This window comes from Euwallacea similis, chromosome 27, assembly GCF_039881205.1.
Source record: "Euwallacea similis isolate ESF13 chromosome 27, ESF131.1, whole genome shotgun sequence".
Taxonomy (NCBI): domain Eukaryota; kingdom Metazoa; phylum Arthropoda; class Insecta; order Coleoptera; family Curculionidae; genus Euwallacea; species Euwallacea similis.
Window position 1 is genome coordinate 426,462 of NC_089635.1, and position 21,239 is coordinate 447,700.

At 32.8% G+C, this 21,239-nt stretch overlaps 1 protein-coding gene across 1 annotated transcript in view; it reads left to right on the plus strand.

The window, feature by feature from the left end:
• LOC136417268 (metabotropic glycine receptor) overlaps positions 1–21,239 on the plus strand; it is a 150,557-nt gene that overhangs the window by 125,970 nt on the left and 3,348 nt on the right. Inside the window, exon 9 of the mRNA XM_066402884.1 lies at positions 14,355–14,493. Coding sequence (XP_066258981.1) covers positions 14,355–14,493 — 139 coding nt within the window. The remainder of the gene's footprint in view (positions 1–14,354; positions 14,494–21,239) is intronic.

A 21,239-nucleotide genomic window follows, 5' to 3' on the forward strand; every position in this document is an offset into this window, starting at 1 on the left:
CATTTTAGTACGTCATTTGTTACATTGGACTGTTACATTATCAAATTAGGAGTCTTTGATCATTCTAAAATAATTTTTCTTATTAGTGTTTTGATACCTTTGAACCTAAGATTTTTTTATTCAAATACACTATAATATATAAACAAACATCTTATAATTAGGAAATTGTAGTAATAAACAAATTTACTAATCTATTGACTTATTGTTTAACCAAATGTTCATTAATGTAATACATTTCCTAAGTCCTTAAAAAAAACATCTACATACATACATATGTAGAATATGAATTTTTTATTTTTTATTTTTGTTTACAATGGAATTCCTTTTCAATAAATATTGATATTTTCTTGCGTGTAAAATGTTATTTACTTACTTGTGGTACTGGTCGACGTTAATAAGTATTCAAATCAGTTAAATTGTATTGCTAATAATTCATGTACTATTGTGAGTAGTTTTAAAAATCTTATATCCATTTCAACAAAAAATTGAAATCATTTTTATTTATGGAGAACATGAAAGATGCACAAGAAAAACAACGAAAATTTTAAATGCTAAAAACCCTAATTCTAACGTGAGTTACAGGTACGTTTCGTACTTACCACACAGTTGAAACCTGAAACACAAAAAAAAAAATTTAATTCCTGATAATAATTCAATATACATTCTGAAAGAAAATGCAATATTTATTCTTGTAAAAATTCAATTTTACTTCTTAAAAAAAGGTGATGATTCATTTCTGAAAAAAATTCAATATTGATTCCTGAAAACGACTCAATATTAATTCTCAAAAAGAATTCAATATCAATTCCTAAAAAAAATCTTTGAAACAGTTCGAGTTTCAAATTAATTTCGACTCAAAGCTGAGGTGCACAGAATTTACGCTTGAAATCCAAGAAAATAGAATTTAAATTTCTAAATTACAATTAAAAATTTTGAACCTAGGTTAACCGTGAATACCATCATTGAGGTCATAGAGCCTTGGAAAGGTACTTTCCGGGCCTTCATTTTCGGCATCAAAAAATCGCAAAAAACAGGGATCAGAATGATGCTGCATCTCGGAAGCTAAAAAAAAAATATATTGCCAAATAATTTTCGTTTCAAGCTATTTTGATGATTATTTACTCCGTATTTCGAATATTTTGTTTGTCATGTTACCACTCGACTGAATCGTCTAAGAATCGGTATCAGTACGAAAACGTACAAAAAAACTTTTCAGTCTGCCTTTGGTAAAGTTGCATGGCGACAACGATATGATGACCTCTCAACATTTAAATAACTTTACACCTTTTTTGCGAGCATACACATTATGGATATAACCCACGAAATGAAAAAAAATCAGCATATTCAACATATAATTCAGTATATGATTCCAGGCAATTGAGGAAGGACATATAGACAGTGGCAAAAACTACTCAGAATAGTCACCAATATAGACAATAAAACTAAGCAAGATTAAATTAGGTACAATGATCAAACATCGATCAAAAAAACCACAAATAATATTTTTCAATAATATTCAAATAACCTTCTGGAACTATGATCCTTCTGGAATCCTGTCAACAAAAACTGTCATTTCGCAGCCATTGAGAAGAGAAATTTTATTTACTATTTATTTTCGACACAGTACGCACTGCACTACCTGGTTTCATGTCCGCCTATGGCTTTTTTCTTTTCACTCGCCAAAATTTTTATTTTCATTCAATTTGAGCTTCTTCCAAGCATGTCACTCAGCTATCCTGCGATTTTTACCTTTTTTCAACTGAACACGATCCAAGCAAGATAATATCAAAATTTATTGAAACGGCATTCCATTACAAACAAAAATAAACAATAAACGTATTCATATTCTGCACAGATGTTTCTTGTCGAGGACCGAAGTAATTTATTAGGTTGATAAACATTTGCTTCATTGATTAATGCATCTTTTCGTTTGATGGTCGAGTCGACAAATAATAAGTCAATAGGTTAGTAAATTGATTTATTACAATAATTTTCTAATCATAATACATGTTCGAGCAATAAAATTTTTGTTTCGACGCTACAAAGACACTAATAGGAAAAATAATTTTACAATGATCAGAAACGCCTAACTTAATAATGCAACGGTCGAATGTAAGAAATGAGGTACCAACATATAGAGAATGAAAAGCCTCATAAAATAACGTATCACTTAACTCCCTTTGCAATTTAAAATATTTGAGAGGATGACTCTACACGGTAGAGAATTGAAAGAGAAGCAGTAAATTTGACTTAAAAAATGTTTCCCCTCGATAACAAAATCAACGCGTTCCGGCGCTTTTTTAAAAATCTATCCCGTTTAAGGATAATAGAGGTGGGAAGTTTTCTAATTGACTCCCTGTATAGTAATGCAAATAATATAGCGTACTGTAACTAATACACTATAATGCGGATTACATTAATTACTATTTGAAATTTTTATGAACTTCTCTCGCTGCAATGGGCTAACATATGAGTTTTGTATTGGGCCAGGGTTGCTCAATTGCAGTTCTGGAAACTTGTAAATTTTCGACGTTTTGGAATTTTTGGTTGATTTTTCCCATATCAACCTTAATTACCCTATTATTTGAGATCTAAAATTCCTGGAAATCTATTTTAAATAACTTTATAATTGTGTAAATTAAGAGAGATATCACAATTGCATTTGCAAATTATTATAGAACTCCTCGAGATAAGTACTATTTACGTTTACACATTATTTTAAAAAATCCTAAACACAAGGGCAGTCATTCAATCAGCTTGAGTTGTAAGAGAGCCAACAACTCGATGCACTTAACTCTTATAATTCTCTTTTCTGAAGTTTGTTGTAGACAGGAAAGTTTTTCAAAAACTAAAACAGTCTAAAGTGAGTTGATCTGTCCCGTTAACACTTTATGACTTTGCTGATAGAATTTTATTACAAAACCTGCAAACTTGTTTCAATTCCGTGGACGAATCTCGGTTTTGTAATGGCCCCATGCGAGAATTTATAGCTGAAGTTTTAATTTTCAATCTGGAGGTTAATAAAAGGCATGCTCTAAACTCTTAACGCATTACCATGATACTAAAGAGTTTTTTACAAGGACAAATCGTGGAGGAACATGTTTTTAATAAAATGCATCGTATTTCTCAGGGGAAAATCCAATTTTGCTACCTATCCAGGACACCCGATAAACTGTCTAAAAGAAAAGTGAAAGGACTATAAAAAAAAATCTCGCTTAATTTTTGCGCCTTTGCTTTGGCACAGGAAGACTATCTTGTTAATCTCGGCAAGGTTATTCCTTTTTACAGCCATCAGATAATGTAATCAAAATGCGTAAGTGCTATAAAATTAATTGCTTAGATGTGAAAAAACTGTGTAGCTAACACCGCGAGGAAAAATTCAAGAGTAAAACTCGAAAAGGTTTTTAATAATTGCACTTTACAGCAATTAACAGTTTGGCTGATTTTACATTTATGAGCTCGTTGCAAAGCACCCGGAACATATTTCCACATAATTTTGAACTATATTGCTTTAAAGCCTTTGACTCTAATTTGCTTGTTTACTTCAATCCCAAAAAAAATCCAGATAAAATAAATTCCTGGAATTCTCTCATAATCAGTATGCAAATATGCAAAGGTCACTCAGAAATCTGCGATAAACTGACGAAATTTTGATAAAAAATATTTGTGGATGTCCATATAATAATGTTTAAATGACCGGTCGTAAAAAAGTGCCTATCGCGCAAAAATAAACATAAACATACAACACAGAATGAATTACATGGCAAACTTATAAGCGGACTGTAATGAATTAGGTCCGGACGAAAAATGATGTTTCGTGAAACCTCCAGGCAAATGTTACCGAGCTATTACGTAGAATTATTTTAATGAATGCTTTCGAGAGCTTTTAATTGAGAAAATTGGATTTCACGTTGGCATTCTAAGCTATCAGATTATTGTTTTGGATGATATCATCATCAGTCAACGCGAATTTAGATGTTTCTAAAGATTTTAAATTCTACTGCTCTGCGTTTAACTTTCGATGATTAATTGCGTAATTTTGCAACTTTAACCCTATTAAAAGTGCACCTAATGACAGTAATGTTTCAACCAGCTCCAAACTTCTAATGGAAACTTAGAGCAAGTTGAGCGTTTATGTATAACTTGGAAACGCTATATTCAATTGGCATTTATTCGCAGATTTAAAGTTTCACTTGGAGTTCTGCAATGTCTTTTAACAGGCGCTTTGTTCCAGGACTTTTGACCAATTTGAAATATACAAAAGTTTTCGTTAAGCGAAAAAGTGTGAAGTTGAAGGAGCCAGGAAGACTTGCAGCTATATTTACTTCCTTTGCTTTTGTGGATTTTTAATTTAAATTTCAGCGCCTGGATGAAGCCATAAAATAGACGATATTGCCAAAGCATTGTAAGCAAAATTAAAAACAGACTCCCTACTGAATTAAAAAGTACATTAAAAAGCAATCAAGAAAATTACTCCACTAAATTACCCACTCGATAGCTACTTTTAAAAGCATAGACAAATTCTTGTCGGTAACGTTCACGAACTGATGTATTTTCTTCGGTTCATTTCAATTACAAGAAAGATTTTAAAGTATCGAGATCAAATTGAAAATAAACTGCAGTTTTACACCAAACGTAAATCTAATTTATTCTCCAGGAGTTGGTTTCACAAAGTTGATAAAGCAAATCAATTTATCATTTTGGTGCATTTAACGCCCTGACGAGCTATAGAAAATTACCTAAGTTTCCCGTAAAATGGGTTTAAGAACTTGTAAGTTTTCGCCTTTCAATAGCAAATTTTCAATAAACTTTCGCAATTTAAAAATAGAGAAATGCTTATCCGCTTTTTAAAGGAATATCCTCTTTTAGGTTGATCATCGCTCCTTTAATTCAAATTGCTAACTCTAATTAGACGTGAAGAGCTTCGTATTTAAATAACGATTGAACGCAAACCCCCCCTTCAAGCTTTCTTTACCCTCTTCAACGTGAAATTCGTTTGAAAAATACACAACATTATATATTTGCATGATGTAGGTACATACACATCATCAAACCATATTCTATTGCTAAAAGTATTTTATCTTTAATTTTAAAATGTATCCTGCGCATGTCTTAAATGAGTTAATATGAACGAAAATCAATTAACTCAATTGGCTGTTTTAATTGATAGTACCAAAAGCAATTAAACTTCTAAAACTAGAAAATCAACAACCGTTTAGAGGAGTGGCTGTAAAGCGGAAAACTTCCGGAAAAGTTTACAATAAGTTTCAATATACTGCTATTATTAGGTTTACATCTGAAAGGACGAAATTATAGTTTGCAACCTACAACAAGTGGCAAATTTCGTTTGCTGCAATTAAGAATTTTATGCCCCAATTGATAAAATCGGAAATATTTTCTCGCTCGCTGTCCCAAGAATAATTATATGCAATTTTCTCGAAAGCACTACATCTAAAAGGATAGGAAATCGAGCTCGAAATGCGGGAAACTGATTGATTTGCCTTTTGATCTCCTCTTTATTCGCTGGTTCTGGGGAAGTATTTTAACAAGCCATAGGCTCTTTTATTATATCCATAAGTGAGTAGCGAAAACTTCTTTAAATAATTTTCTTCACCCGCAATGATAACCACAAAATTTCCATATCATAAATTCATTAAACATGGTTTTATGTAGCGTGTAAATCTGCTTGTAACTAATTTGCCAGGTAAGTCATCAATTTTAATAATATAATCCTTTTACATTTTATGTGTACGTACAGAGGGTGACTACCGCTTTTCAAATCCCTCATATTTCACAGCTCCACACATTACACGCAGTTAATGTATAATTAATAAGCAGTGTGACAAAATATTCCCTTGCGAGTTTTACTTTGACCAACTTTGTTGTGGAATCTTTAAGTCGTGCAAAAACGCATGAAAGTCTGAGAAGACTTTAAATTTGACGAGGTGACAACTAGAGGAAGCTTAGAAATAACTAGAAAAAAATACAAATCAAGAGATTTTTGAAAAATAAAAAATAATGTTATTACCGCATATTTTCAAACTATCTAATTATCTGAATCGAAAAGAACTGATTATCGATTTTTAACACGGTAAATATGGCGGAAAAACTGATTTTTAAATTATTTTTTATATTTTCTCAAACACTTACGATTATCCCTAGATTTCCAAAATTTCAAAAGAGTGCCGCATTATTTATGTAAGTTTTTCTAACGTTGTCTAGGGTTTTAATAGGATTTATTCATATTAACAGATACACTTTTTGGATTTCTGTGCGGATAATAATTCTGATGAGCCACTCGAAAGAAAGAGAACCCTTTAGATTCGGGGTGCTCTTAAATACTAAAACTAAGGGTAATTAAACAATGTCGTACCCTGGCTAGAAAGCAATTATCGATTCATGACACCACCTGCGACATTACCGTAGTACTGATAACACTTGGTCGGTACATTCTCATAGATGCCGACAAAGCGTGGCACCACTTCTCATTAACGCCGATAAAGGGCGGCTATCCTTTCCCATAAGTACCGACAAAGGGTAGTTAGACGTTATTCATAAAATATCAAAATCGCATGAAAATAACGATTGCAAAACTCTCTTAATTAACGAAAATACTTCTAACCAGGTTGCGACATATAGTATATGCGTCCTATAGGGGCACATCAGCCCCCTCACAACTCTTTCATTTTAGATCTAACAGGCCTAACCTAATTAATATTATTAGCACTATCACTATATACAACTCAAAGATTTCCTGATCGTGCCTTGACTTTGTCGTAAAAATAAAGAAGTTTCTACATATATACAAAAGGGTTAAATCTATTTGACCTAAGAATCTCACATTTATTACAATTTTCGAAATTGGAATTTATGTTAAATCATCGGGCATATGCTATATGATTATACATAAGTTCAGATTAATTCAGATATACAGGGTGACCGAAACTTAAAGTACAAAATTTCACCAACGTATTGTACATTTAAACATAATAAAAAAATTGTATACAAAATTGGTCGAAAAATGTTTCGTAAAGAAAATACAAGGTGTCAATCACTTTTAATTGTAAACATTTATGGCTTGACAGTTGCAATAGTCAGTTTAAAAATCTAAGTCAAAACGCCATTTTTCTTCACAAATGAAGAGTATGCTAATATCCATTTTTATTATGGACGTGCAGCTGGAAATTCTCGTGAAGCCAGAAAATTATATGCCGAGGCATTTCCTCACAGACGCCTTCCAACTCGACTTGTATTTGAAAGGGTAAACCAGAACTTAAGAGAGACAGGAAATTTCTGTGGTTGATTGCTCATTGCTTCCATTCGAGCATATTGTCAAGCTATACGACCAGTACATATTGCTGCGGCTACCAAAGCATTTGCTTAAACCAATGTATTGAAGCGGGAGGGAAACCTTTTAAGGCACTTCCAATTAATCAATAATGTTTTTTATGTTTATGTTTTTTTTGTTTATCAGATAATAATAAAAAATGCACTTTGAACGGTTTTTATTTTGTTACTTGAGAATGTTGCATCAGAGAGAAAAATTGACATCCTATATTTTCTTTACGAAGCATTTTTCGACCAATGTATAGAGTTTTTTTAATATTTTTAAATGTACAATATGCTGGTGAAGTTTGGCACTTTAAGTTTGGGTCACCCTGCATGATTTTCAAAAATAGATTTTAATTTGATGAATTAAGATGATATTTTTTGAATGTCTGCTCATTATGTGACATATGCTAAGATTGGAGCACAAAATATGAAAATCAAATGTACTTTTTCGAGCAGTTCCAAGCACAGTGACGTAAAAAGAAAGGTTTTTTGTGATATAACTTTTTCAAAAAAATAATGTATCAATTCAAGTAATTCAAAATGTTCTCAAATAAAATTTCTTAACTATCGGTTTATCACTGGAAATGCCACTGACTTATATGAATTTTCATACAAAAATCAAGCAGAAACTGCTCTTTCCCATAGGTCTAAACCAAAGTCACATAGCGTCCTACGGTTTTAGTAATACAATTTTCTAAAACTACCGATATTAAAAATGAAAAATTATAAAACCTCTAAAATGGTCTATACGTTTTGCGGTATTTTTATTTCAGTCTAATTCCGGAATTCTGGATTTCATGTAATTAATCATGTAAAATTTATCGCGAATGTCTGGCCGGATTAACGGATTCTAATGAGACCCGAATTTGTGTACCTTAAGCCACTAATTTACTAGTTTTTAAGGACTTGAAACTTTTCCACATAACGAGCTTAACAGAGAGTGTGTGCTTTAAAAATACAAAAAAATCACCTCCGAGCAAAAGAGTCAAGGAAACTGGATAGTTGATTAATAAAAGTGGGAATCCTTTCGGGAAATTGTAGGCATAAACAACTGCCGCAATTCTCAGGCTTTTAAGGTTATTAATACTTGGCGCAATTAGTGAAATTATGAAATAGAAGCTTTTCGGGGACCACACCGCCTAGTTTACCGCAGCAAAAATATTCCACAATACAACTCTGTCAAACTTCCATATGAAATCTGTCATATGGAATGATCTAATTTAAGCCATTACAGAAACTTCTCATTGTGTCTGCAGTTTGCTGAATGAAGTTAGCTGGGATTCTATGAATAACTCCTCAGATGTGTGCAATATAAGAGACCTGCATAGTTACCGAAGTAGGACAGCAGAGAAACTTTTGTTTAGCAACTCTGCAACTTTAGTCCATTTAACATGTTGATACCTGCAAGAACATTTTTACTGCTTGATAAATTGCGTTGGTGCATGTGTCTGAATTTTACGCCTTTGTCTTATCAAATAACCAAATCTTGATTTGAATTCACGATATAGGCGATAGTTCCCTGACTAAAACTTTGTAGAACGCATTAGTATGCATAGACAAGCTTTCGGACGGGCAAATGCTATGATGAGTAACGTTTGTTGCTGTCGCCTCGGAATTTGGATATTTGCAAGTATACCTGGAATTACTGGCAAAAAGCTAATTTGATATTCAATCCCTGGTAGAAAATGTCTGTGTGTTATTGCATTATCTTACATCAGGGATACACCTGGGTGCTAAATCAGCTCTGCGCAAAGCTTGCTTAATCGGCGAATAGAGAGTAATGAGATATATTGATGGATGAGTTGAACATGTGACTAGCTGGAAAGTTTATTCCTTGGAGGCATATTAAAGTTCGATGTCAAATTGAGCTTCGCGGCAATAATATTCCTCCAGAGTTCAATTGGACCGTCTAGAAAGCAGAATTGAATTTCTCACCTTCTATACAACCTTTCCTTTAAGGTTAAATGAAAATACCTTACCGAAATTTATTTTCTAATTTCCTAATTTCGAAGGGCACGTATTTCACAATTAAACGCACAGTAAATTTTCAGCTGAAGATTTATTTTTTCGAGCGAAGAGTCCTTTTTCGTGCAAGAATCAGAACCGTTGTTGCCCACTATCAGCATTTAAAGCAGATTTTCCTTAGGAATTGGGTCGCCTGAGACTGAAGGCCGGACCCGGAATAAATAAAAGTTTAATACTCATTGTCTTTCAATAAATTGCAGACACAATACAAAGTCCTTTTTACATCCCTTTTATGTCTTTCAAATTGAAGCAAACGATAAAAGGTATTGTAGTAGAAATCATGGAAATGGAATCGTGACGGTTTCTTTCTCATTAAATGTAACGTTTCGAAAAACGAGGACTTTTGTCAAAGAAGTTTATTTTTGAATTCTATTCCGTAGTTTCTAAAATGTTTGCATTACAATTATTTGTCCAATATTGAAACTGTCCAATCAATTTTCTTCAACGTGCCTTTATTAAAAGATAAATCCCAAACTCTTGGGTCTGAAAGGATAATTTTTCTCGTGCGTCTTGCTTTACTGCTAGACAATCTCTCTGCTTTATTGCTTGCTCACTAAGGCAATAGCCAGAACGGAAATGACACAATTTCCTGATTATCTTATAGACATACAAGCAAAAAACAAATTCTTCTGGATTTCGCCTTCTTCATTCTCAAATTTTAGATGAATGCCTATTCGCCCGAAAAAAAATCCCCTAATGGCTTATAGCAGAAAATAGATATGCAACCTCATGTCACGTTTACAAAACTCGTCTGGTTTGAAGACATTCAAAGATATGATCCTATACTCCTGATATTTATATACTTTGACACATGCAGAATGAATGAAAAGATTTATTATATCTCGGGAAGTAAGGGCGAAACAAATAATGTCAATGCAATTTCGAATGCTTTTGTCGAAACTTGTATAAGGAAATCCATAAATCAAACATAAGGCTTAAGCCGCAGTAAATAAGACCAAGAATTTTCATTATGTAGATAATGAAATGTTAATTGTAGAGGGGTCCGGGTTTACCCCTTCCAGGCAGTTTAGAGCTGTTTAATGAGAAAAAGTAGCCGCCTGTAGACCCTTATCTCCTATTCAGACAAGCTTAACATCAACTTTATAAGCAACTTCGTTGAAACGTTAGATCATTAAATGTTTATTTTGTTTATGAGATTTTAAAACCTCTTTTGTTGTCTTACGACTATGCGGCTATTGAGTGAAGAACAAGAACAACAATTCAAACAAATTGTTCATTAATGAGCACTCCACTTATTCCTTATTATGAAAATCTTAAATCTTGAGTAGGACGCCATGATGTTCCAATTTATAAGGCCATCTCAGCTTTTACTTCTTAAACATAATTCTCTTGCATTAGTTTTATTCTCGAATGCTTATTATGTTTTAATAAAGCTAGAAACTTGCTAAAGGAAAATTTGCTAGTCAACGTCGTGTTAGAAAGTGTTCTCTCTTTGTTTTGGATTAGCAGTTGAATGTAGTTGGAATTAAATTATTTTGCGAGTAATATAATGTTCATTGATATACAGTGTAAATAATTTATATTGTTGGAAATAATTGGCCGCCCATTAAAATAATGAGTATAAATCCCATGCCCTTTTAATGAAGTGTTTTCAATGTAAATCGAATGTTGCCAATTTTCGTTAACTGGTTCAATGTTGAATTAAATCGAATAATAGCAACACACACATTTGGTGTGGATAAATGACTCTCCATTATCCAACCTCTTTCAGATGGTTAGTTGAATTCGACTGTTCATTTTCACGTTTCGTTCATTCCGTTTGCGGTCAGGAACGACCCCATTATTTTAGTTCAGTCAAAATATATCTTCACTATGTGTGAGGGTTGCTATGGTTGTCCGAATACCAAACTGACATTTGAAATAAAAACGAAACATGAAACATGAAAAAACCCGTGGCCAGTTGCAACTATCGCGAAACCGTTTTAAAATGCCGGACTTTATGCCAACGTGGTGTGAATTTTTTCACTTTGGGTGGCGTTCGTTAAATCCCGGTGAAATTGAAATGAAATCTAGAAAAAGCTTATATATCTCCATGTTTTCTACCTAGATTTCAAGCCGATTCTTCAAATAGTGTATGTGCCTACCTCGATGGTTGCGTTCAATTTTAAATCATCCCTTGGCCTAATTTTTAATTCAAAACTTTGCCAAAACACTGCCTACCCTATGACAAATTCCCCAACCAAAATTCCCAACAATAAATAAACGTCCAAAGAAATTCCCAATTAATTTGTTGAGACCTGTTCTATGTTAATGGCGACATTATATCATTATACAGCATGTCTACTTAAATTGAAATCATGTGGGAAATGTTTTTACTATTATTTTTACGAAAATATCATAAAAAGTTTTGTACGGTCTTAAATCTAAAATGAAATAATCAAACATCACATTTTTGGAGTCGTATACCAGCTTTCTTAAAAATATGAATTTTCCTCAAGGAAATTTTATTATTATTAGTTTCAATAATGCCTATGTATCTTTTGTATATTGAAAACAAGATAACTTTTCGTCTCTTAACACATTTTCATAATAATTGCGCGATTTAAATAGATAATTAATGCATAACAATTCTTCACTTTGCTAATAGCAAAAAAAAATAAATATTTGTGTAGCTATATAGAGTAATTGAATCTAGTTTCAAGTCATCCTACTAGAGCTCCAACATAGCCACCCCGTCTTTCGAAGCATTACATCGTTCTTTTATCAAATTCCCTTAATACATTAATTATCAGATTTGGAGTAACTTCCTGATATGTTTCCGAAATTATTTTTGTCAAATGGTTAACATATTGAAACGATCTGTGCTGGTAGACTTTATATTTTAAGTAATCCCATAAGAAATAATCTATAAGGATTAAGTCAGGAGATGTAGCAGGCCAAAAAATATTTAAGTATTTGTGAGTTACTTTTCAAATAAACATTTTCTGCAGATATTTTCGAATAGCCAACGTTCTGTGGCATTAGGCACCGGCTTGTTGGGACCAAAGAATACCCATTAAGATAGTCAAAATGTCCTTTGATCTAAATTGAAATCCTAACTGAATGAGCATATAAATACATAAGTTATAACCCTCTAATGTCAATCAATTATGCAAAATACCCTTATCCCCACCACCTAAATCAAAAAAACTCTCAAACCGCCATCTTCTCAATTATAATTTTTGACTTAAAAACTGAATTTTCAAAACAAAAAAAAAAATCACACATATATGGAAAACCCTCGCGCATTCGCCACATTTTTTCTTTTTTTTCTTGTTAATTCTAACCTAAAAAGGGTTTTTAAAATTTCAAAACGGAATAACTTTTTTTCAGAATGGGCTGCACGTCCAGTTTTTTCTGTTAATGATGAGCATTTTTATAGTAAATATAAGTGTATATAAAATGTGTCATTTTTAGACTGCATAATATTGAAAAATGCAAAAAATTAAATTTTTTGACATTTTTTTGAATTCCGAATTAAGCATTTTAGCTTTTTTGGGCATTTGATGCATTTTTTATATATCTATTTTTTTAATTCTATATATTTCATAAGTGGTAAAAAGTCGTTTAATTTAAATCGAGAAACAGCAAATAAAATGTGATAAATACATAGATGCTATTGGATGATAAAAAATCATCATCGGTTAGCATCAAATGCCCAAAAAAGCAAAAATCGTTAATTCGAAATTTAAAAAAATGCCAAAAAATTGAGTTTTTTGCATTTTTCAATATGGCGGAGTTTAAAAAAAGTAACACATTTTATATACACTTAGATTCACCATAAAAATAATCATTAGTAGAAAAAACTGGACGTGCAACCTATTCTAAAAAAAAGTTATTCCGTTTTGAAATTTTAAAAATCGTTTTTAGGTTAGAATTAACAAGAAAAAAAGAAAAAATGTGGCGAATGCGCGAGGGTTTTCCATATATGTGTGATTTTTTAAAAATTATTTGAAAATTCAGTTTTTAAGTCAAAACTTATAATTGAGAATGTTGGATAATGCTTTCTTTCATAAGGCAAAATTTATGAAAGTATCACTTCCATCAGACACATAAATTATTTTTCAATAGATATGTTTGGTCTAGTCCCTCCAGGAATATACATATAAACACACAGATTCGATGAACGGGTGTCTGGAGCGATGCTTGATAAATTCATTCCTTTTTCTACGTCTTGATACAATACGACACTCTTTTAAAATCTATCAGAAAATAGAGAATCATTAGTAATCAGTGTGTTTTCTTTTATCCTCATAACCCAATAGAGAAGATGGCGGTTTAAAAGTTTTTTTGATCTAGGGGGTGAGGATAAGGGTATTATGCACAACTGATGAGCATTAGAGAGTTATAACTTATATACTTATGTGCCTATTCAGTTAGGTTTTCAATTTAGATCAAAGAACATTTTGACTATCTTAATGAGGGGTTCTCTTTGCTGACATTCTTGTAAGGGTTAAATATTCTAACACATATCAAACTTCCCTGTCAAAGAACGATTAAACATTTTGAAAGAGAGAATGGCTATGTCGAGACACTAGTGGAATAACTTAAAATTAAAGTAAATAATCCTACATAGTTACACAAATTATTAACTCTTTGTCTTTTCCTATTAGCAAAATAAATAATTGTTAAGCATTAATTCCCTATTTAAATTGCACAATTGTTATTAAAACATATTAAGACACGAAAATGTTATTAATAAGCAAGAGTTAAATGTGCATTATTGAAACTAACAATAATAAAATTTTCTTAAGCAAAATTTATATTTTTAAGAAAACTAATAACTGGTATACGACTCAAAAATGTGATGTTTGATTATTTCATTTTAGGTTTAAGACCATGCAGAATTTTTTTTATCAAGAATAACTTTTTATTATTAATTTTACGAAAAAAAGGTTCCCATATTATTCCAACTTAAGTAGACACACTGTATATATTCGCTTCCAAATTTGATAGAATATTATTATATTCTGTACTAATGGATTGATTTTTTTTAGTGGAAATAACCTTCTTGATTTGGGGCATCCGGCTGTGCGTTGTCGTGAGGAAGGCGCCCTCGGAATTCAACGAAAGCAAGTTCATTTCCTTGGCAATTTACAACGAGTTCGTCTTGAGCCTGTTTCTCAATGTAACAACGTAAGTGTCGTTGACTAGAAAATCATTTTTGCTAGTTAACTGCAACGCAGAAATCCCTTTAAACGCCAATTTAACGTTGCCAGAATGAAGGTAGATTTTAAGATTAAAAAGGCTTGGCACGCCGCCGCATCGCTGAGACCTCTCGGTGAGAATTTAATTAAATATTTTGGATTTTTTTGGAACAACCCTATCGTCTCGACTGGCCAGGATAATTGATTTTAGATTTATACCGCAGTTTCCTGCTTTCTATGTTGTTTCACGCCTTATGCTTCAGTTTGCCCAGTTAACGATATGCCGACACATAACACAGTTGGTACAGTTTTTGTTTCCTTTTTCCTAGGTAAATCAACTAGAATATGCGTGGGGGAATAATGGCCTATCTCATTTACCTAATTTGTCCTAAGGGTCTTGAGACCTCAGCCACACAATCTAATTTCCATTCGTCAACAGTAATTAACTCCTATTAGTACATTATGCACCACTCCGTGCTGCCGAAGGCCAATCGCGTTAATTAACTAAATTAGCACATTTCTCTGCAACATTTCACATTATTTTTCTATAATTTGCTGTTATTAATACCACGTAATATGAAATAAACTTAAAGTTACAAAGACAATTTAACGTTCTTCTAATAAACTGATTCTTCAAACTCGGAAGACATATATCTAGTTTCTCGTGGAACAGTTAAATCGAGTTGAAAGTTGTTTATCGATACCTCCAATGAGTTTCAAGCGACGACTCTCAGTTGGGAAATAAAGCCTTTTTGTAGACTTCTCGTACGTGCAAGTATAAGAAAGTTAACTTGATCAAGACTCAACTTAACAGTTCAAGATGCGCCCTTAACAAAGTTTGGGGCAATATAGGGAGTATGAAAAAACTCTGGAAATATCGGTACATTGTGATGATTCTAACAGATATCAACGTTGTAACACCATAGTCAAAGTTCTTAAAGGGCAAAGTAAGTCGTGTACCTAATACTTTCAATATAAGGTCTTTTAATATTGAATACGAATGTAGAGGATACTAGCGCCACCGCCCCTAGATCCTTAATATGTACACTCACCATAATAGAGCTGTTACTGAAATTCGAAATGAACCATGCAGGCACAATATTTCAAACTATCAGAATGTGCTGTAAAACTTTTTATTCTACCGATTTCAAAACCCACCATTAAGATGCGAGTCAGAAACCATTCGATCTCGAAAATTTCATGGCGATTAACTAATATGTATTTGCAATCTGAGCCCTTATTTTCAAAGCTTTGTTCCAATAAAGTAGAAATTCCGGATCATCAGAACCAGCCAGAAATATGTGAAAGAAGTCCCGAACAGCGCATATTTCTGATGCTACGGAATTGGTTTACCAATTCGTTAAACGAGCCACATTGATGCCATACAGAGTGATTTATTAACAATGGAGCAACTAAAAGCTGGAAATACTACACGTCAAATGGTGACGACTGAAGAAAATATACCTTATGCGATAGTTTTGAATATACATGCAGTGTGGAAGTTTTGGATGGAACAGTTCATATAACTAAGATGCCGAACATATGCGGCCAAACTTCTGGGATACGTCGATTCTTATTTTTTCTTGCGGTTTTTTTTAATAGTAAATTCATGTATACAGGGTAGTCCAAAAATTGAATACGATCACCAACTTTGTGTTTTCAAACGAAAATACCAATTTTTTATTTAATTTTTGAATTCTACGCAAAATTCTTACTGTGTTTCATATACCATGTCCGATACCTAAACGCAACAGATCTCGAGAAATTTACGATTGAACATATCAAAAACTAAAACTTCCTGAAAAGGACCGATTTAATACAAAATAGCACCCCCTCATTACCACAATGATGTTAGGATTTATTTAAATGAAATTTTTCCTAAACGCTAAATTGGGAGACGACGAGTAATTGAATGGCCGGCACGATTATCTGACTTCACGCCTTTAGATTACTTTCTATGGTTATCTTAAGTGTAAAGTGTACTTTAACCAATCAGCAACTATCGAAGCCTTAAAAGAAAGAATCTTTAATGAAATAAGAACAATTACCAAAGCAATGCTTCAAAATGTCAAACAGAAATTCATTCATCATCTTGCTTACTGTCAAGAAGTAGGTGGGATTCAATTTGAACATTTAATTTAATTGGTGCTTGTTGTTTTATTTTGTATTAAATTGGATTTTTTAGTATCAAAGAAATTTAAAAAAATAAAAAGTTTTAGTTTTTGATATGTTCAATCGTAAATTTTTCGAGATTTGTTTCGTTTAGGTATAGGACATGGTACATGAAACATACTTAGAATTTTGAGAAGAATGCAAAAATTAAATAAAAAATAGGTATTTTCGTTTGAAAAAACAAAGTTGGTGGTCATACCTGATTTTTGAATAACCCCGTATATATGAATTTACTATGAAAAAACTGCAAGAAAAAATATAAATCGACGTGTCCGAAAATTTTGGCCGCATATGTTCGGCATCTTAGTTATATGGACTGTTCCATCCAAAACTTTCACACTGTCTATATTACTGGCCAAACCCGTTTCTAAGCTAAACAAGTTCGTCCTAGGACCAATTAGTATATCCTAAAAACGATAGGAGCAACTAGTTTTTCCTAGTCGAAATTAGTTTATTCTAAAAACAATGCAGATCCACTAAGATAAACCATTTTGTCCTAGTTTAAACTATTCAGGCTTACAGGATAAAATTAATTATTTTCAGATCAAAAACTAACCTGAATTAATCTTAACTTTGTCGTACCTTTTACGTAACGTAATCGGCTCCTCAATTTTAGTTCCGACAGAGAATATTGTTGGGAATTCCCTACATAAAACATCCCTTATACAAAGATAATAGGTGGGTAAACCCAGGCATTGCTGGAAATAGTACCAAAAATGACGATTTACATTGATACAAAATAAGGGTACATTACAAACTAAACAATAAGCGCTAGCTTCAAATTACGAATGACAAATATCCGCGAAAATACCGATAATCGAAGTTGATCCGCTGGAGACACGGCTTTACACTTTCAGTCAAACTAGTTTAGACTAGGACAAACTGGTTTATCCTAGTGGACCTGCATTGTTTTTAGGACAAACTAATTTCGACTAGGGAAAACTAGTTGATCCTATCGTGTTTAGAGTATTCTAGTTTGGCCTAGGACGAACTAGTTTATCCTAGAAGCGGATTTGGCCGGTAACATATACAAGGTGTTGAAAGTTAAAATTTTCATTCATTTTTTTTGTTATTATTCTGAAAATATCTAGGTTAGACATTGGAAAATTTGTAAAATTATATTTTTAGGTAACGATTTATGTATTCTAGAAAATTAAAATACACTTGGTATTTGATTTTCATAGGAAAATGGGTATCAATGAAACACAGCACTAGATATCAATGTAAGCTAGAGCGTTTTTATTTTCATATAGAAAAAGCAAGGGCAGTGTCCCTTTTAAGACTGATGACAAACCTCTTCAGTGTGGGGCATGTACGTCTTATTTCACATTTTATTTATTTTATCTAGTCATCAATATTCTTAATGAGTCTAGACGTTTGCTCTTAATTAATACCTAATATTATTTATTTCTTTTTGGATCTAGACTGGCGGGATACATAAATCTAATACTTGGTTGTTGTTGGTTTTTAATTTCTTGCATTATCAAATTTAAACATAGCATTTGTTAAACAAATTTTTCTCGAAAACGAATCGAAATATCGAAATAGCACAGAAATACATAATTCATAAAAAAATTATTGCTCTTTCAGATTTTGAATCAACTTTCATGTTAGATATACAGGACAAAAGTTATTAACAGTCAATTCTGTAAAATTAACTGTAAGTAGCGCCCTCTATTAGCAACTCAGAAATTGCAAAACTTATCTTATCCATCATGCCAAAAAAAATTACTTTGCAAATTTTTAAGTATCTAACTTAGATATTTTTAGAATAATGGCAAAAAAATCAATTAAAATTTTAACTTTCAACACTGCATATATTCAAAATTATCAACTTTCGGATCAGGTATATTTTCTCCAATCGTCACCATTTGACGTATAGTATCTCCAGCTTTCATTTGCTCTATTGTTAATGAATCATCCTGCATAACAGCTCTCCAAGAAGTATTGTATTGGTGGTTGCCTAAATCAGTGGACCTTAATTTCTGTTAGTTCTGATAAGTAGAAACGTTTTTCACAAGTGTGAACTTGATCAATAAACGAAACACCGTGAAAAAGTCAGTCTTCAAATTTTTTAGCACAAATAAAGTGTTGTAAACCAACTCAAAAGGAAATAGAATTTCAACGATTTTAAGCCAACATAATAATAATTCCCTAGGCCTCTCACATGCACCCGTGAAAATAAGGGCCTTGTAGAGCTTTAGCATTACTCAAATAGGTGTAATAATATAAATTTAGTTTTCAAGAAATTAGGTAAAATCATATGTAAAAGACTATGTAACAAAATTTCCGTTTAGGTGATTATATAATCAATTAAATAATATTTGCTCTTGCTCACTACTTCCGTTAATTCCCCGGAGAAAACAATTACTTAGTCTGAAGAGGATTATACTTAAAACCGTTTTACACAATGTTTGATAAATAATTGTCTTGCATCTCGCAAAGTATCACATAAGAGGCCTGAAAATAAGATTCACGTTTCACATATTAAAATTGTATGTCATATGTAGTGGAATTATGAAAACCAAGTTTCAGCTTCAAAAAACATTCTTGGATGGTGCATAAAAGAAAATTTCGTTCACTGGCGCATAGTGTCAAGCTGCAAGTTGAAAACTATTTTTATTTTGAACCAGAAAGACTTCTGAGAAAATCTTTCGAGATTCCTGACCAACATTTTTCTATCACACCGGTATGCGCTTAAGTAATAACGATAAGTTAGTGGGACAGTTGCTAAGAATTTAGTGCCAGAGATAAGAGAAAATGCCCTACTTTCCAGTCCTCATTCTGCGGACTCACACCCATTTAACTTTGAAGATATTTGTTCGTATATGTCGCAAAATCCATAAAGGCTTTTGTAAGGAAGATCGGAATCTGCTTAAATACTTGCCAGTTTCAGGAAGTAAAAATAAATCCCATTACGGAAAAAATTATCGATTTGATCTCGATCCGAAAAGCATTTTTATCAGTTAAGCAAGCCGGAACTTGACTTTAGGATTTAATTATATTGCCCCAGAAGTTTACGTTCAGAGGTTATCAGATGGAACATTCCGCTATTTGTACCATCGTTCGTGATTTCCTTTTAGGACAATCTCATCAATTATCTCCTTCCGCTTTACACAATTTAAATATATAATATGTTTGGTCCAAATTTGGCGCGTGTACGTGGTTGGGTCGATTCACCCCTTTCGATACGATAACCGTGAACTACGTAGATCGTGGACTGGTTTGATTGACTATGAAGGACCACCCTGAGTTCGCAGTCTCAGAGACACTGTTTTCGCGTATAAGAGAAACTAAACCTTCTTAATTTAATAAAGGTTTATTGGTAACATTAACAACTATACAATATCGAGAGATACGTTATTTAAAGAATGTTGACGAGAAGAATCTAGCGCGCACGAGTCCGTGATGAAGTAGCGAGAAAAGAGAGCCTCTTCAGTTTCGCACCCTCCTTAAGTACTGATACGGAGGTGTAACACCCATAGACGTACTCCCGATAAGGCCCCATTAGCGGCTTCTAGGCTACCTTGTCGCGTTAAAGCGTAGCACTTAGAGGCATGGTCGCTGGGCTTTTATGGGAGCCCAGCCATTGTATTCGTTTGGCGGTACCTTTAATTTAGATTCGCAATTTTAGTCCGACAAAGAATAGTGCTGGAAATCCCAATCATAAAATAACTTCCCTCAGCCGAAGATGGGTGTTAAGCGCTGGGAATTCCAACAATATTACCCAATGGCTGGGGTTGTCCATGGGCGTGACATCAGTTTCTTAAACTCACTTTGAACATTTAAACTAATAAATAACATAACTATAATCCATGATATAACAATACGTTGCAAGTCCTAATATAAGAATCTTCCTTTTCTGATTCATCCATAATTCCAATATCAAATACCCTAGACCAAAGACAGCGAAATATCTAAGTCGTTTACTACTACGTTAGCTAAACCTTACCTAAGATGTATGGGAGCATAATTACAATGAAGAGGCGAAGTACCACACGTTCAGGTATTGATTTAACGACAAATTAACGACAAATTGGTGTAATTACAGACATGTCCTGAGAAAATCAAATTAGCTATCAAGCAATAGCACTGGGAAATTAGAATCAATCTCAGCAAAACGGATTGCTAAAGCCAAAACACAATCAGCCTTGTTCCGTTACAGACACCGATATGCTGCACCCTTGAATTTGGTTAATCAATAAACTCGAATTAACGTATCTTGGAATTGTCAACCATGATTATTGAAATTCCCATATGATTTGATCCAACTCAACCAAACGCAAATGTTTATTTAAACACTCCAAGGGATCAACTGAATTTAAATTTTAGTTGTTTCAGGAAGTAATGTAAATTGATTCAGTTAGATTAGTTTCAAGTCCCAGATCGAATAATATCTCTTAAGCCACATGGGTTTTATTTCCTCATAATTTATTTCCGTAATCACAAAATTCACATTCTCAAAATTGTATGCGTAAAAAAATCTTAACTGTACTGCTATTAAACCACAAAAACTTTCTCTATAGGGGATGTGAATTTGAGTGAATTCCGAGACTATTTCGG